At 47.0% G+C, this 13206-nt stretch overlaps 1 protein-coding gene across 4 annotated transcripts in view; it reads left to right on the top strand.

Annotated features, from left to right (window-relative positions):
* The window catches only part of DYM (dymeclin), a 231024-nt gene that overhangs the window by 84840 nt on the left and 132978 nt on the right, over positions 1 to 13206 (top strand). For all 4 annotated transcript variants that reach the window (XM_077346761.1, XM_077346758.1, XM_077346762.1 and 1 more), the window contains 2 exons: positions 10964 to 11146; positions 12844 to 13022. In XM_077346761.1, coding sequence (XP_077202876.1) covers positions 10964 to 11146; positions 12844 to 13022 — 362 coding nt within the window. The remainder of the gene's footprint in view (positions 1 to 10963; positions 11147 to 12843; positions 13023 to 13206) is intronic.

The following is a 13206-nucleotide window of genomic DNA, read 5'->3' as shown; positions in this document are numbered from 1 at the left end:
GGATGTTTAGCCGGGATTTCTTTTGCATTAATTTCATCCCATTGGTGCTGGTCCGTCCCTCCGGGGCAAGAGAGAACTACTCTGCTCCATCCTCTACATCAGGGCTAGTCAACCTGTGGTCCTCCATATGTTCATGGACTACAATTCCCATGAGCCCCTGACAGCAAACTCTGGCAGGGCTCATAGGAATTGTAGTCCATGGACATCTGGAGTACAACAGGTTGACTACCCCTGCTCTACATGGCAGGCTGACTGCTAACACACACACACACACCTTTTCAAGGATGTTGGTAAAATTATCTCAGAAGAGACTGTTTTAAACTCTGAGGCAAGCCGTTTTAAAACGAAGCAATTGGGTCAAGTGTCATCCTGATAGCAAAGATGCTGTTAAATATTATAGGATATGGGCATTAAAAGAAAATTCATAGAGCTTTGAAATCGTGTGTTAAAAGTGACTGGACAAACAACCCGTATTCAGCCGATGGGATTAAAGGGGGCTAAAAGGGACCGGCCGAGCCAAGGCGAGGGAGAAAAAACAGGGAACGGAATTGGCCGGCTTGCAAATATGTCCAGTCAGTCAGGAAACAGCCATGCCAAGGCTGGGGAGGCTGGAGCCTTGGTCTAGCCTCGCTGGTGCCAGCAGCGTACAGGGGTCGGTCACAAGACCTCGCTATCTTAACTCACCCTGTCAGCTCCCTGCCCTGCCCCACGACGCGGCTTGTCAGACGGAGGACGTCAGAGCAGAACAGCTTGGCAGCGAGACCGGCTTGTCCGCCGTTTTGCACGAAGCTAAGCAAGGCTGACAATTGTACCAATGTTATTTATATTGTGCACATTGGGGAGAAGCTACAAAAAGATGCAAAAATATTCTGAGGGGAAGGCAAATTGTTTTTATCAAGAAACCGGGTGCTTTTTATATTAAAAAGAGATGAAACTCCCCAATACACACACACACACCCCTTTTGAAAAGGGGACAATCTGAGCTGAACGCTTTCTCACTCTCCCATGACAAAGTTGTGACTTCAAAATGTTTCGCTCGGGGGGGGGGGGATTTGTGCCTTCTGTTCCTAGATTTGGGTTTGGACTGATGAACAGGTTCATCCTCCCAAACAAAAGTCCTTGGCTGTCTATTTTTTACATACAGTATTAAGTAATGCTTCACTTTTGGTTGATTGTGACTGTTTCCATTTCACAAATGAGGAACTGAGGCACAGAAGGGAAAAAAAGAGAGTGAAAGGGCTGCCACTAAACCTACCTGTCTGTGCTCGACTGTGGTGGTCAAGCCACAGCTGAACTTTGGTTGGAAATCAGGTTTTTCTCAGCACAGTATGTGTTCCCCCTTCTAGTTACCTCTTGGGTATCCAGACAGGCAGGCACATTTTCCATAGGATCAGTCTGAATATAGAAACAAAGGCCTGGGGAACTCAAGGGCCTTGCATTTTATGAAAAGTGATTGTCTAAGTCATGACCTTATCCTACCTGTTTGCTGTGAAATAAGTTGCTTATCCTTCATATAAACTTCCTCCTGAGCATTCATTGGATGCTTTCTTCAGCAACATGGCAAATTAGAAAGTGATTCTATTCTGCCATAATGGGGTTTTTGACCATGCATCAGTGCCACACCTACTTGGTTATCTCGGAATACTGCTTTCCGAAAGAATGTGCGAGTGATACAGAAGGAATGTCTTGGATCTTCATTTTTCCTCAAGAGTAAGGGTGTCCACTCACACAGCATGACTTTGCCACTTCCCGCCCCCCCCCTCCCCCAGCTAAATCCTGTTCCTGAAACTCTAGTCTGGACCCAAGCCATTGTCTACTTAGTCACAATTGTAATTCCTTGGCCTCTTGCTTGGTTGTTTTTTCCAAGGAGAGCATAGTGGAAATGAATGGAGCTTTTGTGTTCAGAGGGAGTAATCCCGAGACTGCCCTGACCTGGATGGCCCCAGCTAGCCTGACCTCATCAGATCTCTGAAGCTAAGCAGAGTCAGTGGTGGTTAGTACTTGGATGAGAGACCACCAAGGAAGTCTAGATTTGCTTCAAAGGCAGGCAACGGCAAACCACCTCTGTTTGTCTCTTGCTTTGAACACCCTATGGTAGGCTTTCTCAACCAGGGTTCCGTGAAACCCTGGGGTTTCTTGACGACGCTAGAAGGGCTTCCTGAATTCTTAATTAATTTTTATTTTTTTTAATTGTTAAACATTTATTGGTTGATATGACCATATGTGGTCATATTGACCTCCCCCTCCACATGGCCAATTATTTGACTGGAGGGAGTGGGAAGAAGCAGGGTGCTGGGAGAGTGTGTACACAGCTACCGTATTCTGCACCATCACGCAACTTCTTGGGTTTCTTGAAGCCTGAAGAATATTTTAGGGGTTTCCCAGCGGTAAAAAAAAGTTGAGAAAGGGTGTCCCATGGGGTAGCCATAAATCAGCCCAGACTCATGGTTTTCCTTTCACTCTGGATGTTCTCAATACATACTTTCATTTTCCCAACTTTGCCTGGAATTCCCAACTTTGCCTGGAATTCCCATGGCGCCATTGACTTTAATGGGCACCGAAACCCAATCAGTCCAGATCAGGCCCCTGGTGCCCAAGCCTACCGGCAACCCTGGATGGTGGGGTTTGGTGAGAAGAGGGACCTCGGTGGGGTATAATTCTATAGAGCCGACTTTCAAAGCAGCCATTTTCTCCAGGGGAACTGATCTTTGTGGCCTGGGGATGAGTTGGAATTCCAGGAGATCTCTGGGGCTCACCTGAATGCTGAGAAGCCCCCATATGCCTGCTCTCCTGGCACTGTGACAGCCTGCTGCAACTGAACTACCAAATATAAAATGGGCAAGCGGCCAGACTCAAAGGTTGGAGGTATTTTCTCATGGAAATAGCGATGCCAAAACAGTCTGTAGTCTCAACGGAGGAAGTTTCCAGAAAAAGCTGACCCCAGCAGTGGCAGATTCTTCCCTTCCTTTCCACTAAAACTGTTTGCTAGACACCACTGCCTCAGTCTTGGGATTAACTCGGTAAACCCAAAACAAAGCTTTACAGATACTTTCAGCTGCTGCTCGAGTCTTGTGCAGATGCATTTAAAATCTGCCTGCTTTGCCCAGAAACATTTCATGTGCTAATACCTCGGGGCTAAGCCGTACAACTATTCAAAAAGCTAACTTTATTTGGCCAGACTTCACGTCACCTCAGGACGATCTTTTCATAATTAGTTTTCAGACACCCTTCTGTCTTGCAAACTGGCACTGATTAATCATTTTAGCCGACTACCCTTCAGTGGATTAGCCTGCGTTCGTAATGTTGCAACACAGCCTGCAAAATGCCGTGAACAAACTAGTCACTCTCTCAAGCGCAGCGTGGCATCGCTTGTCCGTCTTTGAATCTGCGCTATCTAATGCTGAAGTGTGTTTTGGTGCTGGAGCTCCTTATGCCGAAGCATTTGAGAAAAAAGTAATTCACATTCCATCGAGCCTTGTAATTGCAGGACCTGGAACATGACCTACAGGGTGAGCTGGTTTGTTCCTGACATATCTAGGAATCATGTCAGGTGCCATGCCTACAGAGCCCACAAGCCTGAGCACCAGAGGTCTTCAAATGCAATAGAAAAATTAGCAGCATATGCACCTGGGAAATTAGTTTTCAGAGCCTGTGAATTTGGTGAAAATAGTCATCACCTGAAAGAGCAATCAATCAAAGCTGCAGGACTTCCTCTCGCCACAGCTCCCTGTCTGGCACCCTGGGCCATCTCCTCCTTAGTTTGCTCACTTCAGAAAGGACATGGACAAAAGTGAGAGGGTTCAGAGGAGAGCAACAAGGATAATGGGTTGCCTAAAGAGGTGGTGAGCTTCCCCTCACTGGCAGTCTTTAAGCAGCTGCTGGACATATTCTGGATGCCTTACGGCAGGGGTAGTCAAACTGCGGCCCTCCAGATGTCCATGGACTACAATTCCTAGGAGCCCCCTGCCAGCAAATGCTGGCAGGGGCTCCTGGGAATTGTAGTCCATGGCGCTGGCAGGGGGCTCCTGGGAATTGTAGTCCATGGACATCTGGAGAGCCGCAGTTTGACTACCCCTGCCTTACGGTGATCCTGCATGGAGCAGAGGGTTGGACTAAATGAGCCATAGATTGACAAGAGTCAGACTCTACTGAATGTCTAACATCATCATCAATTTTTTTAAAAATTGTTAAACTGTAGCCAACCAGCTGTCGTCATCTTATTTCTTTATTTATTCTGTGAAGGTTCAAGGGGTGGCAAGTTACAGTGGATGAGCTGTATGGGTTGTGAGTGTCCTGCATAGTGACCCAGGAGGTCCCTTCCAACTCTATGATTCTATGATTCAGTTTTGGTGCACCTTTCTCCCCAGGTGGGGACCCAGGGTGGATTATATCAGTCCCCTCTCCTCCATTTTATCCTTGCAGACAGCCCTGTGAAGTAGGTTAGGCTGAGGTCATGTGACTGGCCCAAATACACCCACCTTCTGTGGCAGCGTGGGGATCTAAACCTGGGTCTTCCAGATCCCAAACGAGCACTCTGACTAGTCCACCACTCTCGCTGTCATTTGTAAACGGAGGGTACCCGCTCTTCACTCATCGCCACAGGACGGCAGGCAACAAATGCAAAAACAATCATAAAGTTTTGCATTAAGACATTAAAATAGACGTCCATCATAGATGGAACACTCTATCTGGGGCAGTGACGCTTCGCATGCTTGGGGGCAGGGGGCAGCACTCAGGGGGTTTCTGGAGTTCTGGCCCCTCCGGTGGACCTCCTGATGGCATGTGGTTTTTGGCCACGGAACATTGGACTGGACGGGTCATTGGCCTGATCCAACTTGGCTCCTCTTATGTCCTTCATGCCCGGCATCTTCAGTTAAAAAGACCGGGTAGGAGGTGATGTGAAAGGCCTCTGTCTGAGATTTCGGGAGAGCTGCTGCCAGTCCGTACAGATAATACCTCGATGGAGCAGGGTTCTGACTCCGTAAAAGGCAGCTTTGTGTGCATGTGTCGTTCCAGCAGCCTTTACTGTGGTGTTTTCCCTAGTCCATATATTTTCATACCAAGAGCTAATAAATGTTCCTTGTGATAAAGGCCTGCTGGCTGACTCTTGGTGCGCCATGTCGGGTTATAAAAATTAATGGACTCCTCAGCCAGAGTTGGACCCTGTGGACTAGGAACAGTGAAGGGCAGTGAACAAGCTCAGCAGTCCCAGACTCACAAAAGCTCTTCCCCTACCACAAATATTGCTAGTCTTTAAGATGTTCCTAGGCTCCGGCTCTTTTCTTCTGCTTCAGACAGGCTTACATGGCTGCCCATCTTGATCTGCAGGACTGCTTGTCTGCCTATGCCCTCTGCAGGGCACTCTAATCTGTCGGTATGAATCTGCTGGTGGTCCCAGGCCCCCGGGACATTCCCCTGGCCTCAACCAGGGCTTTTTCGGCCCTGGCCCTAGCCTAGTAGAATGAACTCTTGGAAGAGCTAAGGGCCCTGGCAGAGTTGTCAGCTTTCCGCAGGTCCTGCAAGATGGAGCTCTTCCTCCAGGCATATGGTTGATGCTGGGCTGAGGTCCCGGAGTTACTATCAAGGGATCCCCTAGAATTAGTGAGATCAGGACCCTCACTCCTAACAAAAGAGCTCCTGACTGCTGCTGGACAGGGGGGGAGATGGAGAGTTAACTCCAATGAATAGCCATCTTTTAATGTATTGGGGGGGTTATGGGTTGGGTTGATTTATTCTTTTATTGTAAACTACTGTGAGTCCTTGGCAGCGGCAGTATGCAAGTCTGAATGAATGAATGAATGAATGAATGAATGAATGAATGAATGAATGAATGAATGAATGGAGTTACTGCCTAATTCATCTGAAGATCGAACAAAAAGATGGTAATTTTACAAAGAAATTGTCTGACTTCTAGAAGTTCACACCAGACTCACCCTCCTGCATATCTACTGCAAACAGGATGTTTTATTATTCAAAACCAGACTTTTTCAAACTTTTGATCATGGAGGAACTCCTGAAATATTTTTCAGGCTTTGAGGAACCTAGAAGTGGTGTCCAGCCCCTTTAGAGAAGTGGACACAGATGCAAGATGTGGGAGCCAGCCAATCAATCTATCAATCCATCCTTTACTATTTCCATTGTGGAGAAAGAGGCAGGGCCTGTAGTTCAGGGGGTCCCCAGCCATTTGCCACATGGGGGCCGCATTCAAGTGCCCAGCGCCTAAAGAGGGCCACGTCTTAAACCAAAATGTAACACAATTATTAACCTACTTATTTAGATCAAAAGTAAACATTCAAAGGTAAATGAAGAAATGTTCACTGTAATGCAATCCATTTTGGAACAATATTTTATTAAATAAAATAATGTGGAATTCTTTTATTTAGCTATACCTAGCCAGTGTGATTTTCGTGGCTGTTTTCTTTTTGCTATTGAGCCTCTTGTGGCGCAGAGTGGTAAGGCAGCCGTCTGAAAGCTTTGCCCATGAGGCTGGGAGTTCAATCCCAGCAGCCGGCTCAAGGTCGACTCAGCCTTCCATCCTTCCGAGGTCGGTAAAATGAGTACCCAGCTTGCTGGGGGGTAAACGGTAATGACTGGGGAAGGCACTGGCAAACCACCCCGTATTGAGTCTGCCATGAAAACGCTGGAGGGCGTCACCCCAAGGGTCAGACATGACTCAGTGCTTGCATAGGGGATACCTTTACCTTTTACCTTTCTTTTTGCCAAGGCATTGATGTCCAATTCAAGGGCCGCACAGAAAGAGGTCAAAGGGCGCCTGTGGCCCACGGGCCTCAGGTTGGGGACCCCTGCTGTAGAGCCGCAGGGGAAGTGGGTTCCAGTGACCTTTACGGTTGTCGGTGGCCATCCAAACTTCTGGCAAAGGCCACAACTTCAGGGAAGCTCTTGCCTAACGCCAGAGCTTCCTGGAATGCTTTTGGGAATCCCTGTTCGAAACTGTTTGTGAGAAGATGTACAATAGAGCTTCATGAGATGCAGTCCTAGAATTTTTATCTTGGAATACGAGTGTAAAATTATTTTTGAAAGACTGACGGATTCCTTTTTTTGCTGGAAAAAATGTCAAAAGGCAATAGAGTGTTCCAGAGAGAAGATCTGGTAGATTTCTTCCGTTTTTACTCCAACTGTGTTGGGTTCTTTTTTTTCAAAATACAATTTAGAATGAAACATTCATTCTGAAAATAATCATGCCGCATACAGTGCAAGCTTAGGCACTAGACTGGTGAATTACCTCATTTTCACACAGAGAAGCATTTGTCTTAGATCACGCCTATGTGAGAATTGTCAAAGTTACCACACCAGGTTCTTTCTAGCAGGTTTAATCTTGCAGAGTTAGTGAGCACTTGTCTTCAGATTCATACAGAATCTTTCAGGGTGGTTGTTCATTTCTCCCTCAGCCATGGGAGCCAGGGGAATGGGGTGCATGCAACTCCTGGTCTGTCTCAGAGCCTAATCCCAGGGGGGGAGATACTGCTTGAGTAAAGTCAGAGGCTGCAGGCATTTTGTTGTTCAGTTTTGTAGAATTATGCATGCCTGAGAAGGCACAGCATGCATCTTAAACATTTATTATATCTGACAAGGACACTACACCAAGCTGGCACTCAACTTCTGAATCCCAGAGCCAGGAGGCAACATCAAGCTAAGGCCTTGGTCTCTTGGTCTCTGGTGTTGGCCCTCCACAGGAACTGGTTGGCCACTGTGTAAGTCAAGATCAGGGGTAGTCAAACTGCGGCCCTCCAGATATCTGTGGACTACAATTCCCATGAGCCCCTGCCAGCGAATGCTGGCAGGAGGCTCCTGGAGATTGTAGTCCATGGACATCTGGAGGGCCGCAGTTTGACTACCCCTGGTCAAGATGCTGGACTAGCTGTCCTGTAGCCCCTTAAAGACCAACAAGATATCTACGGCATAAGCCAGGCATTCCCAACAAGGGTTATATGGAACCCCAGGGTTATTCCACAGCCCCAAAGGGATTATTTCAGTTGGGAAGAATATTTTAGGAATTAATCACGGTCAAAGGGTTTTAAAAGGCTGGTATATACTCTCAAGAGTCAGAGCCCCCTTTATCAGCATAGACAGAATCGTACCTAAAACAGTACAACAAGCTGATACCAAGCCCTGGAGGCACAGAAACACAAGTAAAATTGGGGAAACAGCTTGCAAAGGTTGGCTTCTGATACTTTAATCCAGAAGGTTAATCCAGAATATTTCAGGGCTTTTTTTGGGACTCGTTTTCCAAGGTATTTTTTCAGATGTATTTTTGCATTGGGACTATCCAAATGCACACCAAGTCTTGTTCTTCTACAGGAGACCAGTCCAGTTCCTTACCTGCAACTATGCTTGGAAAAGGAGGTTGAGAGGGGACATGATAGCCCTCTTTAAGTATTTGAAAGGTTGTCGCTTGGAGGAGGGCAGGATGCTGTTCCCATTGGCTGCAGAGGAGAGGACACGCAGTAATGGGTTTAAACTTCAAATACAACGATATAGGCTAGATATCAGGAAACATTTTTTCACAGTCAGAGTAGTTCAGCAGTGGAATAGGCTGCCTAAGGAGGTGGTGAGCTCCCCCTCACTGGCAGTCTTCAAGCAAAGGTTGGATGCACACTTTTCTTGGATGCTTTAGGATGCTTTGGGCTGATCCTGCGTTGAGCAGGGGGTTGGACTAGATGGCCTGTATGGCCCCTTCCAACTCTATGATTCTATGATTCTTGTGTCAACAGGCTATGTGTTTTCAAATAAATTGATAATACCACTTATAATAAATGGATAATCTGTAGGCCGCTTTCTTATTCTATAGATTGCAGCAGGGGAGGGGGAAGGGACCATGAAATCTTTTAGCATGCAAGAAGCCAAAACAAATACATTCTCCATTTAGATATGTTCTGTGATACATTAGTGTACCACTTTGCTCATCCATCCCATGATATGTCCATGGAAAAGACGTTCCCAATTGGGTCATGGAACTGGTTTATTGCATTGATAGAACACGTTCTTGGACAAATGTCTTTCTCCACCCCCTTTCATAGAATCATAGAATCATAGAATCATAGAATCATAGAGTTGGAAGGGGCCATACAGGCCATCTAGTCCAACCCCCTGCTCAACGCAGGATCAGCCCTAACCATCCTAAAGCAGGAAGGATCCTTTCCTTCATTGTCATTCATGGTATGCAGAAGGTACAGAGTTGACTTCCATTTTGATGAATTACCATGGTGCAAGTGGCTAACAGCATAAGCTAGGATGTCCCTGGTTCATAAATCAGCTCGGCGGTGAACTCGCTGGGTGGCCCTAGTCAGGCGGTTGGTCCCATGGCTTCCACATCTGCCTTGTGGGAATAATGCTAATGACCTACCTCACAGGACTGTGGCTTGGATTGTTGAGTGGATGGATGTAAATGACTCCCGGCGCTTAGGGATTAAGTATGTTTTCGTCATATATATAATTCACAGTTTTTGCTCAGGAATGGAGAATGAAACTTCTCTGAGGATCAGTAGACCCAAAGAGAGGGTTACCTCTTGAAAGAGGAAGAGCAGTTTGCCACCAGATCCCCATGCTTGTAATGTGTGTCGAAAGGGTCTGCATTCCAGTGCTCCTCATGCACATGCACAGGAGGGATGGGCTGGCATTGGTGCTATAATTCAGACACCATCCCCTGTATCCGTGCTCAATAGTTTATCCATGCATTCCCCATTGCAGCTGCAGAACTGAGGCTCCAGTTGGAACTGATGCATGGATATCGGTGGCACTCTGAAAATGGAGGGTTGTACAGCTTCCCTTCTCTCTTTTTTCAATGGGCTTTCCTGTTCTTGGATGTTGGATCAGTGAGGTCTCTGCAGGTGTTTCTTTGATGCACTTTCAACATTATTCCCCATCAGCATTTTCCTTCCATTCTTGTTTTTGTGTGCTGTCCCACAAGTGTGGAAGTATGTTTATGTTGTTTGTAGTCTGCTGTGCTCACTGGGAGTCGACTGAATCACTCCATAGAATCATAGAGTTGGGAGGGGCCATACAGGCCATCTAGTTCAAACCCCTGCTCAAGGCAGGATCAACTTGAAGCATCCAGGATGAGTGTCTGTCCAGCCGCTGCTTGAAGACCGCCAGTGAGGGAGAGCTCACCACCTCCTTAGGCAGCCCATTCCACTGCTGAACTACTCATAGAAGGGGCAATGGAGGCCATCTAGTTCCTGATCAAGGCAGGATCAGCCTGAAGCATCCAGGATAAGGATCTGTCCAGCCACTGCTTGAAGACCACCAGTGAGAATGAGCTCACCACCTCCTTAGGCAGCCCATTCCATTGCTGAACTATTCTGAAGGTGAAATCCCCCCCTCCCGATATCTAGCTGGTACCGTTCTACATGTAGTTTAAACCCATGACTGCAGGTCCTATTCTCTGCTGCCAACAGGAACCACTCCCAGACCTCCTCCAAGTAACAGCCTCTCAAATACTTAAAGAGACCAATCATGTCCTCTCTTGGCCTCCTTCAGGCTGAACATTCCCACCCTGAGCCTCCGGGGAGGGCGGTATATAAATTTAAATAAATAAATTAAATAAATAAGTCCCTCAGCCTTTCTTCATTGGACTTGGTCCTTGGAGATTCAATAAGCAATGAAATAGAATTTCAACAAAACCTGTAACCATTGCCTTGCTGGATCTGACCATGTACCACTGAAGACTACTCAAGAACTGAAGCTTGATATTCACCTAAGAATCACTGTACAGGGAACTCTGCGGTAAAAGTGTGGGCTGAGGAAAAGTCCTGTATATAATTTTCTTTGATAACTTCTTATCTGTTTCCATTTTGTGATGTACTAGGGTAAGCAATATCGGTCGAGATACGATTTCATTAATCCACAATGTTTACTCTGCTTCTGTGCGGCTTGTGGGCTGAAATAAATATTGACTTGACTACGGAAGAGACCTAAAGCAGAATCTTCTTCTCCCACCATCCAGCTGGCCTGTGGACAGTGTTCACGCTAGGAGCGGCGGGGAGCAAGCGGATCCCTCCACAGGAAGAGTCTTCTCCTCTAGCTAATCAGAGCCTTCTGTTGCTGCTCATATTGGCAAATCTGACTGATGCCCCTGACACACCAAACCCTTACAGACAAGCCATTATGTCCTTTAAGAACACACAAGGTATGTAGCTTTTTTTCTTTTTTTCAAAAGCCATCCTTTGCCTCCAGGGTGGGATAAAAACACACCAGAGAAATTCACACTCCTCCCAGTTCTTCTTCCTCACAGCCAGTCTTTTTAATGGTTTCCTCTCCTTTCATTTGAGCTCTAAAACCAGAAATAAGCTCAGCTGATGGGGAGACGATGGAATGGGAGGCATTAACACAAGAGAGTCTGCGGGTATGGACAGAGGCAGTTGAAGGGTTTGAAAAGCCTGTCGCAGAGCAAAACTGCAGCCGAAGCAGCCAGACTGGGGGAGGAGCCCCCCCCCCAGTGGAAAGGGTGTCAAGAGCTCCATAAACCAAGCTAACTTTTTAAAAATCATAGAATCATAGAGTTGGAAGGGGCTATACAGGCCATCTAGTCCAACCCCCTGCTCAACGCAGGATCAGCCCAAAGCATCTGAAAATGCCCCTTGCCAAGACTGTGTTGGAAGGAGCAAGGGTGGGGGGGGGACCTCCAACTCTCCTGCTGCTGCCTCCTTTACTGTCCTGGGCAGGAGTGTGGAGACAGTGAAGGCAAGATGAGTTCAGGGCACAGAGGAAGCAGCAGTAGTGGTGGCAGTGGGCGAGAAAGGGACCAGGCTCAGATGGAGGGGGCTTCTTCTCCCTGCTGCAGTGCAAAAAACAGGTGCACTCTTCATTCCTACCAGGTCTCCTCACTCCACTTCCTTAGGGCTACGCCTGTGCTATGCAGCCACCTTCCTTTCTGCCCCGGTCTTTTGATGCTGCAATCCTAACACCCTTGCGCCATAAAAGGTTGAGGGAAAAGAGGATAGGAGAGAGACTACAAGCCTGATCCATGTTGGGTGGGAAGGCACTGCACAGGGACCGTAGCACATGCTACATGAATAAATCAGCCCTAGGTTATGAGGGGTGCTGAGCTAAACTCCCCCCCCCCCGTTAAATTGTTGTTGTTGCTGTTATAAATTTATTTCCTGCCACTCCCGACTGGGCCGGCTCGTGGCGGGTTACAAGATAAAAAGTCAAAAATACAATAATCCCCTTAAAAACCCCACTAAAATCACATACAGTTTACAAATACAAATTCCAAAGTCAAGCATGTCAGCAAAACCAGCCCCCCACCTAACCCCACTGGGGCATGGGGCAGAAACCACTGGCCACCACTACTGAACTATCGTGTGGTGGAGTACTTTCCTTTGGGGGGGGGGGGCAACAGATCTGCACACATGCTCTCCTTTTCTTTTGTGTTACCACTCATACGTGAACATGCTTGCCAGGCCAGTGTGTAGCTCTACCTTGAGGCAGAGCCAGACTAGATGTTACATGTGAGAGGGGTTCGCACTCAGGTTCTCCGCCTGGCCTGCGTTGCATGTAACAACTATTTAAACTGGCAGCAATTCTCCAAAGCATCAGCCATTTCCAGCCTTACCGTCTGTCCTGAGACCTCAAGAATGAATCTGCACAGCCCTTCTCCGTATAAAACTTGCGGTTATGTTAGGAAATGCCAACAGCTTTGGATCATCAAACCAGATATTCTACCTTCTAAACCAGTAAGCAGCAGATAAAATGAGCAGTTTAAATAATCTTAACCTTGAAAATACACTTCATTCAATGGGACTAATGGGATGGAAAACATCGATTCGGCTAGACGAGATTTGTAAACGCCTGGGCTTGAGGATTTCCTTTTCCCTCTTCCAGATAGCACAGCTCTTCCGTCACCGAATCCTCACGCCTTCCAGATTAATTTCAACAGCTTGTACACCTCCTTGTGTGAGCAGCAGAACTCGGATCAAGCCACCCTCCTCTTATACACCCTGCTGCATCAGAATACCAACGTCCGAACATACATGTTGGCTCGAACGGATATGGAAAATCTGGTAAGCGTTGAGCCTAGTTAATCAGAGAGTGGCAGAACTTCTGTGGAGCTTGCATGTTTTCAAGAGGACTCGCTGCTGGAATGGAAGTGAAACTAAGTCATGTTTGTGTTACACTCTGACTTAAATGGGAATTTCAAAGCTGCTGGATCTTTTCAGTATGTCTCGCAGTTTTCATGCATGTTTA

This window comes from Paroedura picta, chromosome 7 (genome assembly GCF_049243985.1).
Source record: "Paroedura picta isolate Pp20150507F chromosome 7, Ppicta_v3.0, whole genome shotgun sequence".
Taxonomy (NCBI): Eukaryota; Metazoa; Chordata; class Lepidosauria; order Squamata; family Gekkonidae; genus Paroedura; species Paroedura picta.
Note: the sequence above shows the minus strand (reverse complement) of the source record. Positions and strands in the feature narration are given on the sequence as shown.